We start from the raw sequence: 12,404 nt of genomic DNA on the forward strand, positions 1-12,404 counted from the left end.
TGTCCACTTAACCGAAATTTGCAGTCAACCTATACAACCAAGATCCACAAGTATAGCGAGTTAAGGCATGAAGTAAAGACCATATGGAGGAATGTGAATCATACATCCATTCATCCCATTGTAATTTCGGCTACAGGCAATGTGCACGCAAGATGCACTGATTATCTTGAACATTTAGGAGTCAGTAGGGTATTGGCAGCAGCTCAGAAGGCGGTTTTATTAAACACCTGTCGCATTTTAAGAAACTTTCTTGATCATCAGGAAGCGAGCGACTAAAAACCCGTGGAGTGGCAGATGGTAGCTCTAAGAAAGCATCCAGAGGTGACTGTTGTCACCTCTAAAGCTCGTGGCCGCTCGTAATTGTATACCTACAACATCATCGCAGGAGGTTTCAAGCATGGTATTAAATTATTTGAATTAACTTATAACATTCTAATCTCATCAGTCACTTGAATTAATCGGTGGCTATGATGTATAACCGGGTTAACCCGAGTAAAAGTTTAATAAAACATATAATATAATAATTTCAAACTATCGATTATTACCTTTCGCATGCTTCTATATATTGTTCAATAGGTTTGGTTTTGGTTGTTACAGGCATCCCCAGTGAGCTTTCTAAAAACATTACAAACATTTGAAAATATATACAGAAGCGCTCAAAAATATTTTACATGCTTTTTTTATTAATGATTGTAAGTTCTCTAAATTTTAATTACTTCAGAGCTAAACAAATTATCTTTAGAGAATTGATTGCTCTCGAAATTCTGTATAAAATGAGCGCAGGATGAAGCCAAATTGTGTATTTTTTAAGTAGATATTGCAAAAATAGAGTAAATTTCACTATTTTTTTAAACGTTCAATAACTTCCTAAATAATCAACATTTTTCAACATTCCTGAGGTCATTTTGAATATATTTTTTCACAGCATCACAACAGCTTATTGGTATAAATCGTCAAAATTTTCTTATCGAATTGCAAGAACTGGAAGTAGTAACTAAAAAGTTGGAAAAGTTTAAAAACATCTTATTTGTAGGGAAATAAAAATAAAAATTAAATATATATAAATTTTTTATTTTCTACAAAAATATTTTTGTTACCACAAAAAATATTGCCATTTTTCCAACTTTTTTGTTACCAATTCAAGCCCTTGAAATTTAATAAGGCAATTTTCATGATTTATACCCATAAGCTTTTATGATACGGTTTTATGATCCTTTAACGAGATATTTTTTCAGCTCTGGTATGCAGTAAAACTCTTCTATAGCGCCAATTTTTGGACTAGCGGTGGGTGGGAGCTAACTGATCATAGCCCAATCCACTTTTGTTTTTTCATGCTATTGAAGAGTTTCACCGTAATTAAAATTAAGAAAACTTAATCAGTCATCCAGAAAAGTCTACAAAATACTTTCGAGCGCTACTGTAAATAATTATAAATTTCTTTATGCTAGTATTCTGTATGATTCATTTAAAAAGAATATTAATGTACGTATTTTTTATCCTGTATTTTGTAAATGAGCTTCTGGGTATTTTTGCAATAAGAGAAAAACTTTTCGTCGAATAACACAATATTTTAAGTCTGCATAATCTTAATAAGCCCAGGGCTAACAGTTCAAGAGGAGCTCAAAAAAGGGAAAGAGGGTAGTTTTCTCACAAAAAAGTGGTAAAATAGGAGAAAGATCAAACATTTATTTTTACACCGAATTTTTTTGTCTGTCCGTAAACACGGTAACACTCGAAAAATGAACGGATCAAATCGAACATTCGCACACTTTTTTTAGATCCTAAAAGAAAGGTCCTGTTCATTAATCAGCCATTTTGGATACAAATTTAAAACGTTAGAGCATTTTCAAAATTTTCGGGAACATTTTTTTAAGTTTTTAGAATTTTATATCTTGATGTTCGCAGTACTCACAAAGACAAACAATTTACCCTAACTTCACCAGAATTTTAAGTCAAACAACATACAATATGAAAAAAGTCAATTAAAGAAAACTGGGGCTTTTTGAATGCCAAACACGATTATCTCAATAACTTTTTGGATTTTCTCGAAAAATCCTAAATTCATATATTGATCGAACATAAAATAATGAAAAATCACAAATTCCATTTTTTGGTCAAACCATACAAGATACGAAAAAATATGAATTAACCAAAAATATGATACCAAAAATATCTGCAGAGTTGTTACTAATAAATTTTTGATAAGACGCGTAGTTTTTGTTTTTGTCGCGGTAGGGCTTCAGTTTTCCTCTCATGACTTTGATGGCAATGTTGGCGGTAGCATTGCTACTAAAAGGGTTTCCCATGCCAAATAGGCTGATAACGAAGAACAGAGGGTCTAAGTAGAACACCAAACCCCATAAATGAAAAATTGAGAGCATATTGAAGATTTTGAAACGCTTGTCGCTTTCCGAGGATCGTCGGGCGCCCCTGGAGCCATATCTGGGGGCCACAGCATGCGGGACGGTGGCGATGATAAGCTGCGAGATGATCAGACAGATCTCACTAATCAAACAGCTGGCCAGCAAGAACATCTGCGGCGAACGCTAAGCAGTGGAACATAAATTGTGCCTGCTGAGGATGCTTTGGCTAGCGTTAGCTATTTGCAGCCAACCACATCGACAGAAATACCGTGGGAGAGCATGAATTGGGATACCACAATGAAAGAGGAATTGGTGCGTCTCTATCACGAAAGTGCAAAGTTTGAAACGAAAATGGAAAAAGGATACAATTTAAGAACGAAATTTGCTGTAAAGTATCCTAATATACAAAAAGTCGCACAGAGAGATTTTATCGCTAAGGTGAAGGACATCAAGACTAATCTACACGTTACAGAAGGAGATTAAACAACAGGTTGATTTGGCGTGCAAAATCTACGGAAATGAACATCAGTCAGACGAAGCCGCGTCATACGGTCAAGCAGGAGTAATTGACGTTCTTCCTCAACCTATTGATGATCCAACGCCACTACATCCTCCAGAAGTGGATGGCCTTATACAACCAGAGGCAGAAGCAGAGGTTCAGCAACCAAAAAAGCGACGAAAATGGACATACCATATGAACAGAGATGTTATGCGCCTTTATTTTTTGGCAGAGAAATGTGGGCAAAATGTGAGGATAGAACATCATGACTCTTCTTACTCAAATAATCAGAGCTAGCCACAAAAATTAATGAACAGAATCTGGCAGTTTATAAACGCTCAATATCTGTAAACAGACTGCTTTCGGCTGTTGAAATAGCTGCTATCAAAATGAAAGTGGAACAGCAGCTTCCTATTGATGAACTCGCGTTGGAAGATGTGGACAACGAAGACTTGATTAATGCTGAAGGCATAGGTTCTAGGGATAACGAACATCATGTACCGGATCCATTAGAACCACATCCGGATATTACTAACGATGATGTGGATAGGGAAATCCATAAAAACTACAGCACCTTGAAAGGAATTTTTTTCATGCTTTACTAGAGTTCAGATATGTAGAACCAACTCTAAGGCACTTTCTGCCCAAAATGAACATCACAAATGATCTGCGTGCAACCGTTAGAACGTGGGGCTGAAAAACTAGGCCTGCAAATGCCGTTTTTGTCCCAGCAAGCGATCGAAATCCACCATGGAAGATGAGGTTGGATATAGATGTCAGCAAATTAAGGTGCCAATTGGATCGATTAACTCAATATAAAAAAGGTAATAGAACCAGAAAGCTGATAAACTATGTTACTAAAATCATCCACTCTCGGCACATCGAGACATTGACATCAGCAATATTGGATGAAAGTTTCGACTCTCAACCACAGAGACATGATGTTCTTATGCCAGACTGCGTTGGTACAAGAAAAGTAGTGCACGAAGGCAAAAAGATTAAAATAATCAGACAGATGAAAAAAGGTTCTATCGTGAACTGAGGGTAAAGCCAAATAACCAGCAAGGCACCGAAGTTCCTCAATTGGAAGATATGATTAACTACTGGTCGGGTGTTTGGGGGAAAATGAACAGATGCAATTTGGATACTGCGTGGTTCAACCTGGAGGAAGCAAGGGCAAGCAATAGCCCTCAAATGCAACTGATAAACATCACAGCTTTCGATGTTTCAGCGGTCTTGAAAAGAGCAAGTAATTGAAAAGCTTCAGGTTAGGGCATGTTGCTAAACTTTTGGTACAAGTACCTGACGAGATCTGATGCCAGGCTTTATGCTCCAGGGTACTACGTATATGTTACCAAAAAAACCAGATGCTCAAAATCCATCTGACTTTCGACCGATAGCCTGTCTTCCAACAATTTATAAATGTCTTGTAGCTATCATTGCAGATAAGGTATATTCTCATTGCGACGAGAATGACATTCTTACAGAAGAACAAAAAGGATAATCACCATAGACGCTGTTGGCATGACTCAAGCTCGTAAGCATTAAATGAACTTACACATGGCATACATTGACTACAAGCAAGCGTTTCCTTCCATGCCGCATGACTATTTGCCTAAAGTCTTAAAACTTTACAAAATCTGCCAACGCATTATTGACCTTCTAAGCCATGCGATGAGGCTCTGGGGTACAAGAATCAAATATTTTGACTATGGCCAACCAAGGATAACTAGATCAATACGCTTTACGACGGGTATATTTCAAGGAGACTCCTTCAGCAAACTATGGTTCTGTTTAGCGTTGAATCCATTGAGCAAATCACTAAACATTATGTCTCATGGGTTCAGAATTTATGGTAATGAGGATGGTCATCAAGTAATCCATCTTCCTTACATGGATAACCTGAAGCTATACGCTATTTCAGCCCAGAAACTGCAGCAAGTGATCGATGTCACAAAGCAGTTTTCCAATGATATCCACATGGAGTTCGGACTAGATAAATGTAGAACCGTGCATTTAATCAGAGGGGAATTAGGGACCGCAGAGTTAGAGAACGAGTTCGAAAATAACATCGATGCAATGGCAGCAGGCGACTCATATAAATATCTGGGTATTCTTAAATCTAAGGGTACTCCTTCGGGCTCATAAAATAGTCTAACACCGATCTTGAAAAGTTAAACAGTTGCGAGACTATTTTAACAGCAAACGAAATGTTACGCTTTACATTACCATCTGTCAAGCGGATTTTGACTACACGCCCTCAAATTCGTCTACAGATAGGGCCTTGAATATCAGGGTAGAAACCATTGAGAAATTATAAATACAATGGAGGCAGAAAGTCATCCATGGTGAGCACCCCAACACGTTAGATCCAAATGAAGGGGATAGTGAGGCATCGAATATTTGGCTAAGAAAGGGTGTTCTGTATCCAGAGACAGAAGAATTCGTCATTGCAATACAGGACAAGGTTGTCAGCACCAGGAATGATCGCAAACACGTTTTACATCAAGACGTGGTTGACCGGTGCCGATTATGTGGAGAATCCAACGAATCCATCGACAGCATGCCCTAAACCTAGCTCTGTTAAAAGAATGGATGCCCTTCTATAGATACATTCCAATGCCTATTTTGGAAAGCGAAGATTGCATCTTACTCGTATATTGGGATGTTACTATCCAAACGGATCATTACATCCGGGCCAATTGACCTGACATTGTGATACGCGAAAAAAAGGTAGAAGAATCCCCATCATCGACATTGCTTGTCCGCTTAACCGAAATTTGCAGTCAACCTATACAACCAAGATACACAAGTATAGCGAGTTAAGGCCTAAAGTAAAGTCCATATGGAGGAATGTAAATCATGCATCTATTCATCCCATTGTGATTTCGGCTACAGGCAATGTGCACGGAAGATGCACTGAACATCTTGAACATTTAGGAGTTAGTAGGGTATTAGCAGCAGCTCAGAATGTAGTTTTATTAAACACCTGTCGCATTGTAAGAAACGTTCTTGACCATCAGGAAGCGAGCGACAAAAAACACGTGGAGTGGTAGCTCTAAGAAAGCATCCAGAGGTAACTGTTGTCATCTCTAACGCTCGTGGCCGCTCGTAATTGTATGCCTACAATATCATCGCAGGAGGTTTCAAGCATCGTATTTAATTATTCAAATTAATTTATAACATTCTAATGTCATCAGTTACTTGACTTAGTCTGTTGCTTTGATGTATAACCGGGTTTACTCTAGTAAAAGTTTAATACAAATAAGAGCCTCGTTGGCTCAGTTGGTTATACGCTCAGACTTCATCACAGAGGTCCGAGGTTCGATCCCTGAGCCGGTACCTCTGGAAATTTTTCTATGTACTTTTACCAAGGTTCTGGTGGTTCAGAACCCGTCCTAAGCTGTAGCCCCCCCCCCCATCTTTCACTTGACTGCAACCCAGTTCATCAATTATGGGGTAAAAACCTGGCTTTGTTCAATATGTAGGGGCACACTGCTCTCATCAGATGACTTGATTTCATTGTAAAAATGCGTCCGTGTCTGATGATATATACCGAGATAGCCCCGTGTTAAACAATCAAAAATAAAATCCAGCTCTAACCAAAAATGCCTTCGACATGTTGGACAGTAACCATCTTAAGTCTGCGACAAAAATTAATAATAATAATTCTTAATTGCGTATCACGTTATATACACTTATCGCAAGGAGGATGTTAAAACTATATGTATAGTTGAGTAAACGAGCTTATACAATTATACAATACAGTACTTTACAGTTATTCATTGACGCAGAATGATCGCAATTTAAGACAATTGGATATATACATAAATAAAGTTTTCGTTGTTACTCTATCCATATCTGTGAGGTGTGACAATATTCCTGTTTCTGAATCCAATTCGAAAGTTGTGGGAAACCTGATAAATAATGTTTATGTAGTTCCTTGTAAATCGGAGAAGAAAGCAGTATATGACTTAGACTTTAATTTTCCATTTTATTACAAATACTACAAATTTGATTAGGATCGAACTTATGTGCATTTTTATTGCAGGAAAATGAGATAACTCTGTTAGTTGAGAGCCTAAGCTGACAATATAGCCTCATAATCTGAAATGGGTATCTGTATTCTAAGGAAGGCGCGGTGTGATCGGCAAGACTCCTGGGTCTGTAAATGAGGTCTCCCATGTTGATCACATTTAGCAACTGCTGGATCTGAGCTGCCAAATAATATTTTATACTGCCTATCATCGAAGGCAGCACTTCGACTTGTCACAAAAAACAGATACTGGGTATCCGATTTTCATTCATTTGTAGGACTTTCACAATACAGTCCCAAGCCTATGATAATATCTTGTGTTCTAATTTTACGCGACCTAATTCAAGTCTAAGCCCTGCGTTTTGTAGGCTTCTAGGTAATTGTAAAAGTTTTTTTGAAAAAGGACGTTTGAACTTTCTCAATATAATCCATGTACCTCAAACCCCACAACTGGATACCATAAAAAAGATTAGACTGCACCAAACTACCGAACAGTTTATTCCTACACGACCATGAATCCGTCTTAGGTTTCGATAAGATAGGCAGAACTATACCTGTAGCCACCTGGGATTTGCCAATTACTGAGAGGGTTGCGTTATAACTTATTGCAGACCCGGGTATAGGTATACCGAGGTAGATATAATACATGACTACTGCTATCTCCATATTATTGTAAACTGTGTTTTTAGGGTTTAATGCGCAATATTCAGATAGTATATCCATTTTATTTTCCAAATCAGACTGTGAGTAGGCCAGAATGATTAAATCATCTGCGTAAAGAAGCAACAAAATATCAATATATCCGTTTATATTCAATCCATTTACGCCCTTGGATCGGAAAAAGTCCTCTATAACGGACAAAAATAATATGAAACTTAAAGAACTTTAAGAGTCACTCTGCAAGACCCCCTCAGAAACCGATGTTTCTTCTGAGTACTCCCACTTTTTCTTAACTTCTAAGGTTGCCATTTCATAAAGGTTTTTTACTATTCTAATACTCTTCGGACTGACCCCTAGTCGATACAAGTTATTCCATAAATTTGTGTGATGTATCGAGTCGAAAGCTCTCGCAGAATCTACAAAAATACCGTATACTTTTCTCTTGAGTAATCTCAATTGAAGGTACATCGTAGAAAATAGGTTGAACATATTATTTAAACAGAATCTGTTGCTTCGGTATCATCACCAGGTGCCTTGCCAGATTTACAATTATTAATACGTACACATAGATAGTTCCTGCAAATCAATCTTACGATCCAACTATGGATGCGTCACACCGAAAAAAGAGAATCAACATTAATACGTGGTGGATAAATACATTGTAGGGAATTTTGCCATTGTGAAATTGTAATAGGAGACTCCTAAAAAACCTTCTTCCAACATTTTTTTGTCACACTCCAGAATTTTTGTGAGTTTTTTTCTTCTTCAAGGTGTTTGCGCTTTTTTATGTGCTACCTTACTTGTATCATCGAAGTCCGCAAGTTTACATTTCTTTAAAAGAGCCTGTAGTTCTTTTTTTCCAGCGAAACAATCTTCATCATACCAAGGCTTTGAGATCAATCTGACAGCACCTGAACGCACAGAATTATTTTTAAAGTCAAATGCTATTTTTCTATGACGACGTATTTTTTCTTTGAATGATTCTGCGCAGTTTGGGATCCAATGAAGTACAGTATATTTATTATTTTTTCGCTTTCACAGATTTCGGTGTTTTCTAGAGTACCTTTTACAGTTAGCCTAGTTGGAAAATGATCTGACAGCGATGTCAACGGTAGAACGAATAAATCTATAATGTATTCCAGGCCTGTTACCTTACACCATGCATGATCAATTACACTACAGCCATTATTGGGTATATTTTTCGATCCCATATTTGAACCTACGTATGTAATCTGAGCTGGGCGGTCTCCAAAAGTTCTACCATTCATTAATATAAAGCCGTTACTTTCCATAAACTCTAGTACTTTAGTTCCTCGGCCATTGACAATTAAACCTAGAGAATTTCTGGATGAAAAGAGTCTTGTATTTTGAAATATTTCGGGTGGCAGACCATTTTCCAATCCTACTCTAGCATTTAAATCTCTACTAAAGAAAAATTTTCATTTTCATAGCGTACTTGTAATTCAAATATATCAGTCTGTAACATATCCATGTAAACATCTGTTTCTAAATCAGATTTTAAATCAACTAATCCTAGTATTGTGGTTTACTTTAACTTTTTTTATTATCATTCTTCCCTCACTTTTTTCTTCAATTGCTTCACTCCAGACAGCGTTTTAATCTCTCCATCGTAGAGGTAGTTTCTTAGGTTCATAGGTTAGCCAAGTTTCCTATAGGCAGATGATATCTGCATACAGTTTTGATGAGTCCACTGATCCTTGCAGATCAAAGTTTTTGTAGCCATGTACATTCCAAAAGACTATAGACCAATCTGCGTAGCCTATATTTTTTCAGGCCGTATGCCTTCCAGTAGGTGTATCTGTCTCAACAACACGTTCAGTTAGTGACATCAAGTTTCAATTGTTCCAGTACTCCCAGACTCCAACAATATTTAATTTTGTGTAGCCATTTCTGACACTTTTGCCTCTTAAACGTTTGAATCTGGTTATGTCTCGTAACTTCTTGGATATTTCTCTCTCTTTTTGTGTGAGATCATCCTTAATATATATTTGAGTAATTTGTGATTGATGAGATTTTCGTCTCATTATGTCCATCTTTATGTCAAATGAATTGAATTTGACTCTCAACATGTCGTATCTCCGTCCGATCTTTCACGATTTTCCATCTGAATTAGCGACGCCCAATTCGCTATTTAAAAAGATATCAACGTGTTGCGTAACCTCAGTATCGGTTAATTTGAATCCTTTGATAATTAGATTACATTTTTTTTCCTTCTCGAGACGATCCGTAAGAGTGCCCAATGTTTGGGCATATAAGGCGTGTTCCTTCTCCATTTAGACATTAGGGAAATGTCAACATCCATTGGCCTATTTTTACTCAGTTTTCCCTCCAAGGACTCAACTCTATTCATTAGACACGAAGACGAATTTAGCAGATTCTCAAATTTTGTAGAAAGATCTAGAATTCAATTGTATTATATTTTTAGATCTATCTTTAAAAACGAGATTCAAAATCAAAATGTCATTTTCAGATTGTGATCGCTCTGTTAATGGGATTTTTAACTTTTAGAGTTGTTTCTTTTAAAGAGGTTTGTTTCTTCGTCACTTTGTCTTTTCCGTTTATTCAGGAGAAAATACGAAATAACAGGACCTGCAGATCTTGTTCTTTCCCTATCAAGTACTTCTTTTACTTCGACGGACCTCTTTTGGGTTTTTCAATAGATGTGGGTATGCGGAATACAGAAGTATCAAATTTGTTTATTTTGCGAGCTGTTCTTAAATCACCTGACGTCGTCCCTTTTATGGGCGAGTTTTCTGACTTATCAGCTACAGTGGTACCGCTGTCTGGTTGAATTCCTACCTTATCAACGTTTACGTCAAGCGTTCGAGGATCCTGCATAACCTAAAAACTTGCAAATTCAGAACTTCACCACGGATTTATGAGAAACCGTAATAGATTCTGATCAAACTTTATTATTTTATGTTAATTGTGGGTATCACCTTTCACAAAAAGAATCACAAAACACCAGCATTCGGTTAAAAACACACGAAATATAACTAAAATTCTCGCACGAACTCAAACGCGTCCGCTCTCTGTCAGACAATTACGTATCTCCCTCATTTATGATTGAGAAATTATAAGAATATTCCGAAAATTAATTCTACAAAATTCAAATTTCGAACCAAAGGATGCAAAATACGGAAAAATGTCTTAAAGTCCTACAAAATGTGTTATAATAATTTTTCAATAGGATTCGTTATTTTGTTTTAATTGATCGAAAGTGGTACGCAGAAAATCGAAAATTTAAATTTCGAGCTGATAAGCAATGCAAAATACAAGCAGAAAAAAATTCTTCTACGGTTACAGGATTTTCAGTTAAAATAGGGAGAGCATAGATTTTCTTGAACGATTGCCGAGTTTTATGCAGGGTTCACAAAATTTTCATTTATTTTATAAATTTGCGGATATTTTCTATAATATCATCATCATAGTTAATGCGTTTTTATAGTTTAAATATTTTAGTAGTATAATATTTAATTAGAAAAGAGAAGGTGAGAGCTTTTCGAGAATAGGAGAAAGACTGTGATCCCTGTAAATTCATTTTTATGCCATAGTACATGTTTTTACTAAAGAAATAAGGAAACGAGTTCGTATTATTTCCATTAATATTATCAGCCTATTTAATGAGTATAAATAAATTAAATTTCAAATAAATCAGTGAACTGTATAAAATAATCAAAGTTTCATACCACAAATGTTACGGAAGGATGTAAAAATGAGGTACGAATACACTTCAAATTCCGGTCCATCAACTTGCCCGGCCCATTCATTTACTAATAATATGGAAGTTTTTTGAAAAATTGCTACAAATGAATGCAGAATTTTCGGAACGAATGCTGGTTGAATCAATTTTCGATGAACACGCCAAACATCTCCTAATTAAAGAAATAAAATTATTTCAAGGATTTTCCTCACTTTTACTATAGGTGAAACCATCCTGCAGTTGATAATGATTTACAGTAAAAATAATCTTAATAACCCGGAAAACTGGCACAAAAATGCGTCATTCACTCATACCATGAAATTTTTTTAAAAATTGGTACAAATGAATGCAGAATTTTCGGAACGAATGCTGGTTGAATCAATTTTCGATGAACTGCAAAATTCTACAATTTGCTGTCATCACATGTCAGGTTAAATGGTATCATGATCAAACATCTCGTACCAATCGTATCAATATCACGGCATATCAGAGATAAAAAATGTCGAAAATTTAAACTTTTTTTGGATTTTCTGAAATAATCACGGCTTCTACTATTATTTACTTGATAAAGTGTTTTAAATTGTAAGTTTAGTTCACTAATGATAAATTATAATGATCAAGAATTGAGTATGTTAAATGCTGTTCAATCTTTTCCTATCTACTGTAGGGTGGTTTCCTCTATATTTTAAAAAGTGGTCATATTTCTTAAATTGAATTCATAAATATTCACATGTTATTCAGAATTAACAAGAACTCACGTGGTGCTGTAACTAATCCATTTCCTATCCAAACTTTACCAAAATCATAAATTGCGTGCTTCTCAGTAGTTTTAGAGCTAAGAAGAACTGTCTTAAAATAGAAAAAAAAACAATAGAATGAATAATGAAATATATCAAATATGATTTCAAATATTAACAACTTTCATTGTGATTAACTTTTCTCTTTACTTTGATGTGTTCTGGTTCGTGAATGAGGACCGATACATTAATGCCCACTATGAATCGGCATGGCGAGGCATAAGTATAAACGACTTTGGATATTTTTTGCAAAATATCTGAAAAAATCGTTTTAAAAAAGTGAGATAAATAGAAAAAAAGACATTTTGTCAAAATTATTATACAA

At 36.0% G+C, this 12,404-nt stretch overlaps 1 protein-coding gene across 1 annotated transcript in view; it reads right to left on the reverse strand.

The window, feature by feature from the left end:
- LOC117175292 (cytochrome P450 4C1-like) overlaps window positions 1-12,404 on the reverse strand; it is a 28,876-nt gene that overhangs the window by 6,445 nt on the left and 10,027 nt on the right. The window contains exons 4-7 of the mRNA XM_033365002.1: window positions 12,230-12,336; window positions 12,041-12,131; window positions 11,269-11,454; window positions 546-615 (exon numbers count right to left, since the gene is read on the reverse strand). Of these exons, the coding sequence (XP_033220893.1) occupies window positions 546-615; window positions 11,269-11,454; window positions 12,041-12,131; window positions 12,230-12,336 (454 nt within the window). The remainder of the gene's footprint in view (window positions 1-545; window positions 616-11,268; window positions 11,455-12,040; window positions 12,132-12,229; window positions 12,337-12,404) is intronic.

The sequence above is a fragment of the Belonocnema kinseyi genome, chromosome 6, assembly GCF_010883055.1.
Source record: "Belonocnema kinseyi isolate 2016_QV_RU_SX_M_011 chromosome 6, B_treatae_v1, whole genome shotgun sequence".
Classification (NCBI taxonomy): domain Eukaryota; kingdom Metazoa; phylum Arthropoda; class Insecta; order Hymenoptera; family Cynipidae; genus Belonocnema; species Belonocnema kinseyi.